General features: G+C 43.7%; 2 protein-coding genes across 2 annotated transcripts; both read left to right on the forward strand.

Annotated features, from left to right (window-relative positions):
- The first annotated feature begins 4,308 nt into the window (after positions 1–4,308).
- On the forward strand, positions 4,309–6,292 carry LOC125552183. The gene is made up of 2 exons (XM_048715662.1): positions 4,309–5,357; positions 5,438–6,292. Exons 1-2 carry the CDS (start codon positions 4,426–4,428, stop codon positions 6,081–6,083), a joined length of 1,578 nt encoding a protein of 525 aa, XP_048571619.1. The 5' UTR covers positions 4,309–4,425; the 3' UTR covers positions 6,084–6,292.
- A 4,850-nt stretch (positions 6,293–11,142) lies between these two features.
- Positions 11,143–12,140, forward strand: LOC125552184 (17.4 kDa class I heat shock protein). The gene has a single exon (XM_048715663.1). The coding sequence runs from the start codon at positions 11,429–11,431 to the stop codon at positions 11,903–11,905; it is 477 nt and encodes a 158-aa protein (XP_048571620.1). The 5' UTR covers positions 11,143–11,428; the 3' UTR covers positions 11,906–12,140.
- The last annotated feature ends 677 nt before the right edge of the window (positions 12,141–12,817 follow it).

Genomic DNA, 12,817 nt, shown 5'->3' on the forward strand with positions numbered 1-12,817 from the left:
AGGAGCAAAAACAATACAAGGAGCACGATAACTCATGACATGTCAAAGAGTTGGTCCAGTCTAATGACCTAATTGTCGAGGTGACCATTGATGATGGTAACCAAAGACAAGGCATAGAGTCGAACAATCCATGGAGTTTGGCTATACAAATGTGATTCACCCAATGAACACTCATTGCGAAGGGCAACACTACATTACCATTGCACATGGCACTTCCACTATTTTTTTTACCATGAACTAAATCTCTTCTTATCTAAATTTGCATGAAACACAACTTACTTTATGTTTTCACTTGTAGTAGTTTATACTCAGCTATTTCACGCTCCTTTGCAAACACTAACACCTATTCACCATTACCATCTCAAGTCTTGCGGATCCCATACTAGTCAATTCACTCGAGACTAGTGACACCTCGAGTGCAATAAACACACACACTATAACACTCGCCTACGCTCTTCCTTGGGATGATTGATACATCTCAACCATATCTATAATTTTTTAATTATTTCATGCTATTATATTATCACTTTTATATACTTTTTGTAGCAATTTATATTATTTTTATGGACTAACCTATTAATTTAGTGCTGAGTTTCTATTGTCTGATTGTTTTTGGTTTCACAAGAAATCAATATCTACGGAGGTCAAAATAAGTTGTCGATTTAATACGTTTTTTGGGGGCAACAAGAAACACACTAAGCTTCGGGACACCTCGAGACGAGTTGCCAAGGCCCACACAGGTGCCCTACGCGGCCTAGGGGCGCGCCACCTGCCCGTGTGGGGCCCCCTACACCGCCTTAACCTGATTCCACCTCCATAAATCCTTATAAATACTGAAACTATTTGTCATGATTCCAGAAGAATTTATCGCCATCACAAACTCCTGTTACACGAAGATCCCATTTGGAGGCCTTTTTCGAAGCTCCACCAGAGGGGGAAGCCATTGTCGGAGTCTTCTTCATCAACCTTGCTGCCTCCATGATGATATGTGAGTAGTTCCATCAGGACCTATGGGTCCATAGTAGTAGCTAGATCACACTCTCTCTCTATTTGGATCTTTAACATCATGTTCCCATGAGCTTTCTCACATGTTCAGGATCAATTTGATGTAATCGGTGGTGTGTTTGTTGGGACATGATGAATTGTCATTTTATGATCAGATTGTTCATTGAAATCAATTGAATTTTTCGAGGTTTTATTTGTTGTATAATTAAATAGCTTTGCATGCTCATGGATCTACCTGTCTTCTTTGGCCAAGTTCGATGGGATTTTCTTTAGAGGGGGTGGTGCTTTGTAGTGGGTTCAAACTTGCAGTGATCTAGCCCAGTGACAATAAGGGCCAAGACACGTATTGTATTGTTTCCACAAGGGTAAAACGATAGTGTTTCGTCATATTGATTGACTTCTTCCTATCTACATTATGTCATCTTGGTTACTTGGTACTCTGTTTCTTGTAAACTTAATACCTGAGACGCATGCTGGATAGCAGTTTTGGGGTGTAGCATTAGTAGTAGCTATAGTTGGATCAACGATCTACTTATCACGTAATTAATGCTATATGAGATTATACCATGAAGATCATAGTCATAAATATTGTAATATTTTCAATTGGCCAACTGTAATTTGTTTACCATGCTACTTGTTGTTTTTGAGAGAGATGTCACTAGTGAACCTATGGCCCTTGGGGTTTATTTTCCATTGCTTAATTTTTCTACACAATTGCCACTATTTTGCTGTTTTACCCTTTCCTACTATATATCTCTATCACTTGTGTTTTACCTTGTAACTAGCAAGAAAAGGGGCTTGAAAACCCTCTTGTTGTGCTGGGGACAAGTGTTGTTTGTGTCTTGTGTGCAGGTACTATAGACCTGTGCACCTTAGAAGCTCCTACTGGTTCGATAAACCATGGTTCTTAACTGGGGGAACTTGCTACTTGTTGCTTCACCCTTACTCTTGGGGGAATCCTAACGAATCCTGTGGGAGTAACAACGATATATAAACTAAGATAGTACTTCACAGGAATTGTGCTTCAACTAGTCGTGTGCACTTGCAAGACACCAACAATGTGTGGGGATCTTTCAGTATACCTAAAAAGTTGATTCCCGGTACCTCTGTTTCTCTCAACATGCACACATCTCACTCACCACACATTTCTTTTTCCAGCACATACAAGCCCTCTACATCATCAAGCCCAAGCGAGCCCTCCACATCATTAGTTTTTTTTAATTTGTTGTGTAGTCAACCTCCAATTATTGATAGGTCTAATACAATTTATATATGACAAGAATGAGGAGAATTATTATTCTCTATATTCTCGATTTATTCCCAACAAAGTTATTTCTATAAATTCATCCAACAAGGCGCGGGGCAACATGCAACTATGCATTCTACTTATCTTCAATAAATATTTTACAACTACACAATGTATTTTCGTTTTCAATTCTCATATACCTGGTTATGGGATATCTCATTAGCTTTGCAATACCCAACTCTTTATAATATTGTGGAATGGAGAAACACATCGGTTGCTTTTGGCCTTTGGGTGAGGCCTTTGAATTTTTAGTCACGAACCGGTGATAAATGGACTGTGTTGCTTCATTTAGTATGAAGGTTCATGACTGCCAACCTAATGCAAGCACCTGATGCATAACGATGGTCGATGGAGGTTGAATACTAACTGTGTTTTCATTGTCATATCCAGTATGCTGATCTTATAACACCGAAGATGTCCTCCATAGACAAACATATCTGGGAGACTAAAGTTCGGTTTAAAATCAAGATCTTATCTGTGGTTTGTGAAGAGAGGGGTTATTCTCATAAAAGATAATACAAGGAAACATAACTAGCAGGGATGGGAAAAACAACTTGCTTTTGTGACCAAGAGGAAACAATTCATCATATTTTGCTCTTCGTGCCCATTTGGCTCTTTACTTTGGAGTATGGTCCATGTACCTTTTAATTTACCACCACCTACTAGTATTACAAATTTGTTCGGAAACTGATTGGTTGGAGTTAACCCCAAAACTAAAGGACATATTCAAGTTGAAGTATGTGCCTTATCACGGGCAACTTAGAATTCACGGAACAACCGTTTTTCTAATAGAATAACCCTTCCAAACATTTTTGCAGGTAATTTTCAGGGCTACAACTTGGATCAATACGAGTCCTCACTGCACCGCATGGACATTCAGAATTATATGAACTTTGGGTGCAACCGATGGAAGACGGTCGGACATGATTCGTTCAACCGGTTTTAGCTGGTGTGTCAATAATTGGTGTGTCAGTAATAGGATATGTGTTTGGGTCATGCATTTCTATATTATGGGCCGGTTGTGGTCATATATTTTACTTCTTTCGTTGCAATTGATGGATGCTAAACTTCTAATAAAATGATTATGTGCATCACAATGGTGTAGAGGTCGGGGTCAATCCCCGTTTTCAACAAAAAGTCGGAACATTTCTTCAAATCACGGTAACAATGCTAGTTATGTATTTTACCCTGTTATATAAATTTCCTTTTCATCTAGAAGAGTTATCTAGTGATTAGTGGTGGATACTTTTGCGGACAACACTTGGTGAAGGCAATCTACTGCATAGGTAGATGCGTAGAAGAATGAAAGTTATTCGGGGCGATGTTTTCAGTAGTTGGTGAGCTTATCTGGATTCGGGTGATGCAGCAAGTACTTCGTGCTTGATGTTACCTGAAGCATCAAGCGTCCATCCATTAACTGGAGAAAAAGCTCACGCGGAGGGATGATGATAATAAGCTAAGCATGACAAAAGGATCTGGTTCTGTTCACACATGGGAAAAGGCACAAAGAATGATACCTCATTGCACCTAACTGCACCGCGAAAGCAAAACCCTATTTAGTGCAGGATATTCTCAAGATGTTTTTCTTTTCTTGTAAACGCTATATACAGTAGAAAGTAGTAGAAATCATTTCCTCTGCCAAACCTTTCTCACTAAAATGAACCTGGAAAGAGCAGGAGCACTGCAATTCTATTAGAAGAAAGAGAATATCCCCCATTTATCAAGGAAAAACAGGACGAACACTAGTCGAGATTATCTCATTCTCTTGTCTTGATGGATCATCTTTCTGCGCTGCACCAGACTTGCTCGATTTTCCTTGATGTAATCTCACTAGACTTGATGTAGATTGACGAAAAAAGCAGTACATATAGGCTCTAGGCTGGGCACCATTAGCAGGAAAACGTTCCCTTGCACTACTCAACAATGTGCTGAATTGGACAGTACTGAATCTACACATCATCTGAAAGGGGCTTTGCAATCACAGGAAAGTAGAGTTTCAGTTGCCCTCAACGTGCCCTATCGAATGGTTTCTAATAATTTGACTTCCTTAGTACTTTCCCGTTTCAATTTCACCTCGTGGCTTGAAATGTGTATATAATTCGACATAGGTGATCATGGAGTCCATAGACATAGAGCCAGCTCTTCCTCCTCTGCCATCCATGGCTTCTGGCTTTGCTCCTGACATCTGGCAGTGGATCAGGAGCCTCCCCGGGCAATGGAGGGCAGACGAATCCCACTCTCTCCAGATATGCAGTTCTCCATCCACAAACCAATCCCTCAACCTCGTAGTCACCAGACAATCTGAAGAAACCCATCCCTTCAGTTTGTCTTTCTCCATCTGTGACGGGTCCCGTGACCACGATCCAGTCTCGCTCTGGAGCTCCCATTATTCCAAGCTGAAACCTGCGAACACCACAGACGTTGCGGCCCAGTTCTTGCTCGAGATCGTCTGCGGGGTGCTCAGGTACGGGCCTTACTCTAGCAGCAGGGCCATCTTCAGGCTACCGGCCGTGCATGTGTCCGAAGGTTCGGGCAAGATCCTCAGCCTGTCCGTCCTGGCCCTGGCGTTCCTGGTCTGCATCTACGAGGCCCCGTCCACGCCCCGGCGGGAGTTCATCGGCGCGATCACCGCACGGCTGACCCGCGACGAGATGCGCCACGCAGCGAGGGAGCTTATGCTGGCCCTCGGGTCCGACCTGGAGGAGCAGTGGATGCGGTCGCTGAATCTGGGCGTCACCAACTGGGCCATGGAGGCTCTCCGGTCAGGCGCCGGCACGTCGTCCCCGCTGCGTTTCGCGGTGTTCTCCTATGCTCTGTCGGCGAGCAGGCTATGGAAGGTCCAGCTGTACTGCCCGGTCGTGGCCATGACCATGGAGAACCACCCGTCCCATCACCACCACCAGCAGCAGCAGCACCAGCTGGTCAAAGACGAGAGACTGCTCTTCTCGCTCAACTACCAGCAGCTCGAGAGCGTCATCCAGTTCACGTACAGAGTCGCGTTCCAGGAGAACTGGATCGACGTCGCCGTCAACGTCGACAACATACGGTCGATCCGCGCAACTCAATTCACCATGCATTAATCAAGAACTGCACTAAATGATTTACTGATCTTCCTTTTGCATGCAGGTGCGACGTGATACAGCTGGTGTCCGAGACTCTCATGGCGAGGCAAGGCCACGGCTCCGACGAGAAGCACTTCCCGTCGCGCATATCGCTGCAGCTCACGCCCATGGCGCAGTCGGACATCCTCTCGCTCTCCGTGAGCAGGTCCACGGACAACCCCGTCCAGGAGGTCGGCACCGACAAGGGCATCGACACGACGCTCGCCGCCGCACCGGCGTCGATCGGCATCAGCGTGTCGGCGCACGAGACGGTGACCAGGACCATGAAGCCCTGGAAGTTCGAGCACTCGGTGCACGGTAACACGGCGTCACTGAACTGGTTCCTCCACGGCAGCGGCGGCGGGGGCAGGGAGGTCTTCTCCAGCGACCCGCCCAAGCTGGAGCTCTTCCAGCCGAGGTCCTGGTTCAGGAACCGGTACACCAGCCCCAGCAGGCCCTTCACCAGAAGCGGAGGAGTCATCTTTGCCGGCGACGAGTACGGGGAGGGCGTGTGCTGGAGGATGTGCGCGGCCGCAGCCGGCAAGACCATGGAGTGGGAGATCAAGGGCAGGATATGGGTCACCTACTGGCCAAACAAGAAGAGGACGCTGCATACGGAGACCAGGAGGCTCGAGTTCAGAGAGCTGCTGCATCTCACCATTGGAGAGTAGTGGAAATAATAAAACTATGGAGATCTCCTACTGATAAAATGGTCGCCGTCAGGAATATTTACTGATCATATGCAAACAATAAATAAATAAATATGTTATTTCACAATCATGGTTATAATACGCTAGCACTCGACTTAGAAGTGAAAAGTATTAAAGCAGTAAAGGATTACAGCAGAGACTCACATTGTGACCTGAAGATGAACCCATAGCTCACTTATTCATTTCTACTGGACTAATGAAAAACATGATATAGAGTCAGCAACATTCAATTAAGGGATTTGGCTGTTCAAAAAAAAGTTAAGGGTTTTGGACTTTTTTTTAGATAAGGGAGAGCTTCATTTATATCAATAAAATTGGGTTACAATCAGAAGCAACAACCTGCTTCAAGGCATGTGGCACATCAGCTGAAAGAAATCTTCATTCACTCTAGTATATGCAGCAAGCTCATGCGCGGCCACATTGCTCTCCCTCTGGGCTTTGGAAACAGAACAAGCTCCAAACTCCTTGATCATATCCTTAGAATTCTCATAGCAAGCCCACCAGCTGGTCCTGCTAGCATTAACATCATTCACAGCGGCCGCTACAGCGTTACAGTCGGTCTCCATCTGCACTATGTTTAAATCCAGCTTATGAGCCTGGTTAAGACCAAAAGATAGGGCATGGGCTTCAGCTTCCTTAGCATCTGAGCATCCACGAAAATGACAACCCGTAGAGAAGACAAATTCACCAAAACTATCACTGCCAACCGCTCCTAGCGCAGCCAAACCCGTGGTTGCAATGAAAGAAGCGTCGACATTGATCTTTATGTGATTCTCGGGCGGTTTAGTCCAGTCAACCCCATCAACATGGCGCGGCAAGCTAGTATACTGTGTATTAACTACATGAAGCTTCTGCTTCCCCTTAACATCACTTGTAATCGGATTTGTAGAGGATAAACACTCCCAGTAATTTCTCAAGAACATCACTGAGTCTCGTATAGTAGCCTCACCTTTATTGTGAACAACGTCATCTCTCAGGTGCCAAGCCCTCCATAGAACCAACATCCTTCATCTCACCAGAGCAACTATTTTCTTTTCCTGTCGCCAGGCTTCTACCAAGCCTTCTGGTTCCCGAGGCAAGCCTACAGCCAGGCTTCCCACGGAGAGGCCGCCCCGAAAAGTAAAATTGAGCGGTTTCGTGATGTACCGGCAGATCTTGAGCTGCTCGTTGCGGTCTGAAGATTAGTGCAACACTATGCAGCATTAAAAGCGAAGCATTGTGTTTCGAGAATACATAGCTATACAAAATGCAAACAGGGTACACGGGTCCCGTCGAAGTCACCTTTTGGTCAGATGACACAGGGTCTTGCATGCATGTGCTATCCATTCCCTCTCCTCTCTCTCAAACTAATTCATATCTTTATTTCACCTTTGCTAACTTAAAATCATTCATATCAGTTAACCAAACTTCTGATTTCAAAACTTTTTATATATTTGAACTCATGTCGCAAAGACCTTTAAAACAAGACCGATTTTGGATACATTTTAAATAAGTTAAAATTCATGAAACACATTTCACATGTTTCACCCACTTTAAATCTTATGGATAAGATGATTTCAATCAGTTTCACAAGTTCACATTTCAGTTTCGTATTGTTTTTCACATTCAGAACTTACATTTCACTTTTTACCGGCTTGCTTCAGATAAATCATATATACTTCAATTGCACAATTTTGAAAGAACATATATCATTGTTTTATAATAAACCATTTCACATTTGGAAACGATCGGTTTCACAAGTTGACATTTCAGTTCATATTATTTTTCACTTTCAGTTCATACTGTTTTTCACTTTCAGAACCTACATTTTACTTTTCACTAGCTTGTTTTACAATAATCACATATATTATAATTGCACATTTTTAAAAATAACATGTTTCACATTCCTGAAATAAATTTTTGCACATTTTGAAATAATCGGTTCCACAAATTAACGTTTTAGTTTCATATTGTTTTCACTTTCAGAACATGAATTTCACTTTCCATGGGCTTGTTACATAAAAAACACATATATTTCAATTGCACATGTTTGAAATAACATGTTTCACTCTTCTGAAATAAACTGTTAAACATATGGAAATAATCAGTTTCACAAGTTAACATTTCGGTTTCATATTATTTTTCACTTTTAGAACATACATTTCACTTTCCCTGGCTTGTTTCACAAAAGTCACATCTATTTCAATTGCACGTTTATGAAATAACTTATTTTACTCCTTTGAAATAAAAATGTTACACACCTTCAAATAATTAATTTCATAAGTTGTCATTTGAGTTAAATAGGTTTATGTAAAAAATGTTATTTTCACATATTTCTAGTGAAATAGGTTTGTTTTAGATTTTTCTAGTGAAATGGATTTATTTCACATATGAAATGTGAAACGTCAAAAATTAAATGTGTTTGAAATATAACCAAAATTAGTCTAGTTTTAAAGTTCTTGACGCCAGGGGTCCAAATATATAAAAAAAATCAAAAACGAGTCTATAGTTTAAAAGATATGGTTGATTTAAATTCTTTAAGAGGAAATAAAGTCTATGGATTTGTTTCGTGTGTGGAGTGAGAGGAAAAACTTGCATGTGTATCGTCTCCGACAAAAGGTGTACTTCGGGGTCCATTATGCTGCCATTGGTTTGACTAAAAAAATACAAGAAATATACTAGTGCCATACATTTAGGTGGGCCATACAGTTTTACGAATCTCAGAACAAGTGGATGGCCCCGGATCTACCGTACATCACGGAACCGCGTAATATGACTTTGCATAGGTCACCCCCGGTGTATTGCACCGTTAATAGCCTCGAGCGTGCCTTAAGTTGGAGCTTTTTTATATTCGGAAATGAGGGCAATGTGTGGCTGAATTTTGTGTTTGCGGTAACAATCGGCATGCCACAACACCTCCATGCTTCTTTTGGGATGCCCAATTTTTTTTGCCAACTTTATATTTTGTCCAGTTGTTGAAAGTTGTTTTGTTACCCCAAAAGCCCTAAAAAATGGAGATACTCTTACAAATGCCATGGTCGGAGCAAACTTCTTTGGGACCCGCGGCATGTCCCTTAAAATACATAAACCTCAGCATGTGATAGCCTGGTAATGCCCATGTCTACGAGGATTTTTATCAGATATCAGATGACAGGTTTTAATAGCAGACACATATCGGTTTTTTAAATGTGATTTATTCTAAGAGCTACTCACATGGCGGTTTTCAGTAGCACTAACCCTAGTTTAGCAGGTTTCTTATCAATACTCACATGGCATTTTTAGCAGCACTTATATGAATTTTTTTTGTTATAAATTGGTAGTGTGTAGTCTTGCATGGCATTTCCTCCCTGTTTTATTGTTATTTTTTAGCGGGGCTTTGCATGGACTGTTTGGCATGTTAGTTATCAGTGATTTAGGATGACATTTTTCAGCAGTAATCACATGGCATTTTCAGCAGTTTTCACGTGGCAGATTTTTAGTGGGTCTACCATGGCTTTGGCTTGTTAGGTGTATCTACAATGGCATTTTTTAGCAGCAATCACATGGCAAATTTATTACTTTTCATTTGGTATTCTCATCAACTTTAAGGTGGCAGTTTTTATAATTGGACACGATGCATTTTTATAGTTAGTTCACTGCGGCAGGGTTTTTTTAAAAAAAATTGAATGCTTTTTGTACAACCAGTCATGATAGTTCTAGTGGATATGGCATGGTACTTTTTTCCCTGTTTTTCTTGGCATTTTTAGTGGGGTTTTGCATGGACTACTTGGCATGTTAGTTTTTAGTGGATTCATGATGGCATTTTTCAGAAGTAATCACATGGCACTTTTACTACTACCCACTTAGGATTTTCGTCAGCTTTCAGATGGCAATTTTTTTCTGTAAATATTGTTGATTTTTACACATCCTGTCATGGGGCTTTAGTAGTTAGTTTGGTTCGCTTCCACGCTTGAAAATGCCTGGCCTAGAGCCTCCCTGGATGCTACTTGGTTTCTTCCACGATGTAGTATGGGTTTCTTCCACTTGTCTTTTAAGATGGCAATTATCTTATACTACGATTTGTAAACCACAAGTTTTCTTGATCGGGTAGGCAGTGTTTTGCACATGGGTTTGGGGGTGGGGGGGGGGCTGGTGGTGGGGAGGGGATGAGAAGAGCCGGTAGTTCAGATCTTGCCTCAATTTCTCTTGGATGATGCTTGAACCAGCGCCTCCTTACTTTCCCGTGGTAGTTTTTCCTGGTCGAATTCGATGGAGGCGATGGGGTGATGGAGGAAAGGGGGGTGTGGTGGAGACAGAGGCGATGGAAGCGACGGGATGGTACGGGAGGGGTTTAATGGGGTTTTCTAACAGTCTGGGCCAGGAGTTGGGAGCGGAGAATGTTTTGCGTGGGTGGGAGATTGTGGCATGGGGGTTTCTGCTCACGTGGATGTTCGCCTGGATTTGTTACTGGGGGCGAATGATTTCGTTAGCTGGCTCCTCCCAAGACGGTTGTTTAGTTCGTTGGATATACGGTAGTCATATATTGGCGTTCAAAAAAAGTTTGAATCTTCGTGTAAAATCCAACATTGTAGGAGCTAGGTGGCACATAGTTATTTTCTCATCTAGGTGAGAGCTACTCACAGTTTAAAAAAAATACTCACTTCGTCTGATGAAAAGTGTACGTTTGGCTTTAAAATTTATTCACAAAAGAGTGTATTTATATCTTCTCAATGCATCTTAAAGTAGAAAAAAATGTTTCTCTCTCATCTTACGATAATCAAGACCAATAACATTCTACAGACGGTCTCCTTAATTTCTACATGCACATAGCCCGTAGGGGTTGGATAATTAAAAAGAAAAGATGGTGACACATTTTCAGTGTATTTTTTATTTCATTTTATAATTTATTCTAAAATTTCTATATGTACAATTTTTCGTCGGACGAAGGGAGTAAATATCGGTGCATTTTTTCCAGAAAAAGCATCAGCGCAAATCAACTGCAGAGTCTTTTTTCTTTTGAGCGGTTCTCTACTGCAGAGTCGAGAAGCTGCTGGTGTCTTCTCCACGAGACCGGACCAAACCAAATCCGGCCCAAACGACGAACACGATCTAGTGGCCTCGAGTCTTCACGGGAAGACGAGAGAATTCTCTAGAAGATTTGCTTTCTCCTTTCTCCATACAATCCCCAGCCCTCTATAAATTCTCCCATCCCGATCGACAGAAACCCAAGAAAGTCTGAAGAAAGCACCGATCAAAAGAGCTACCACAAATCAATCGCTCACCCTTCCGCTTCCAACACTAATCAAATCGTCGATTCCTTCCACCAGCAGCTCGAATCCCCATCAACAATGTCGCTGATCCGCCGCAGCAACGTGTTCGACCCCTTCTCCCTCGACTTCTTCGACCCTTTTGACGGCTTCCCCTTCGGCTCCGGCAGCAGCAACAGCGGCGGCAGCCTCGTCCCGCGCACCTCCTCCGACACGGCGGCCTTCGCGGGCGCGCGCATCGACTGGAAGGAGACGCCCGAGGCGCACGTGTTCAAGGCGGACGTCCCCGGGCTGAAGAAGGAGGAGGTGAAGGTGGAGGTGGAGGACGGCAACATCCTCCAGATCAGCGGCGAGCGGAACAAGGAGCAGGAGGAGAAGACCGACACCTGGCACAGGGTGGAGCGCAGCAGCGGCAAGTTCCTCCGCAGGTTCCGGCTCCCGGAGAACGCCAAGGCGGAGCAGGTGAAGGCGTCGATGGAGAACGGCGTGCTCACCGTCACCGTGCCCAAGGAGGAGGCCAAGAAGCCCGACGTCAAGTCCATCCAGATCTCCGGCTAGGCGTCTGCGTGCTCGCTGCGCGATGAGGTGGACTGCAGAGCAGAGGTGTGGAGTTTCGCCCCGGTGGTAGTGATGAAATAAAAAAAACCAGAGTCCGGCTGTCCGTGCGTGCGCTGTGTGTCTAGTACTCTAGCGTTGTGTGCGAATGAATCTCGTCTGTGTTTCGAGTCCAGTTTGCTCATCGATCTGTATTTCATCAGCAACTGAGTAAATCCATTAGTATATTCTCTGCTAATTTTTGAGTGGCCGTGCGGATCATAGAACGTTCCTAACCCTCACACAAGCAATTGCAACTCAATTTAAGCGCTAAAAATTACAATCACGCTCATTTTAGTCGGAATAAACGCTAGTCTCTTTTGTCTTCCGGTCGCTCAAGTGCCAGGAATTCGTGGAGAGGGGGCGAGGAGCTTAAGCCGGGCGCCTCCGTGTCTTGTCGGCCACGGTTTTGCCCAAGCCAACGAAGGATCCTTAATGTTCGACCCGGGTTAAGCTCCTCGGGTCGGCGTAAAAAATATTGTCCGATGAGACCTGCAATGTTTGACCCGGGTTATGCCATAAAGTCGGGCTGGCTATGCCATAAAGTCGGGCTGGCGTGGAAAATGATGTCCGATTAGATCCTGTAATGTGCAAAATCACATCTCAACCTGCAAATACGCAGGTTTTCAAAAGCGGTTGACGGAAGGAACATTTTAGCCCGCGCCTTTTCCTCACCTCCTTCGATCCGTCATTGATTCCGCCCATCGTCATTTGTGATTCCGGCCAAATCTGCGGGCGGAATCGCGTCGCGGGGACGCCCCTACCCTCTTCCACCGAGCCGCTACACCGGCCCCTCCGGATCCGCCGATCCAAGCCGCCCCTAGTTGCCAAAATGTGTATGTTATACAAGATTTCAATACGAGTACTAAATACTTC

Source organism: Triticum urartu, chromosome 4 (assembly GCF_003073215.2).
Source record: "Triticum urartu cultivar G1812 chromosome 4, Tu2.1, whole genome shotgun sequence".
Lineage (NCBI taxonomy): Eukaryota > Viridiplantae > Streptophyta > Magnoliopsida > Poales > Poaceae > Triticum > Triticum urartu.

What these genes read in the sequence shown, in the direction of transcription:
- LOC125552183 (XM_048715662.1), top strand. Translation starts at nt 4,426, where the DNA reads ATGGAGTCCATAGACATAGAGCCAGCTCTTCCTCCTCTGCCATCCATG. An exon ending in GTCAACGTCGACAACATACG is followed by an intron (nt 5,358 to 5,437) that starts GTCGATCCGCGC and finishes TTTTGCATGCAG; the next exon opens with GTGCGACGTGATACAGCTGG.
- LOC125552184 (XM_048715663.1), top strand. Translation starts at nt 11,429, where the DNA reads ATGTCGCTGATCCGCCGCAGCAACGTGTTCGACCCCTTCTCCCTCGAC.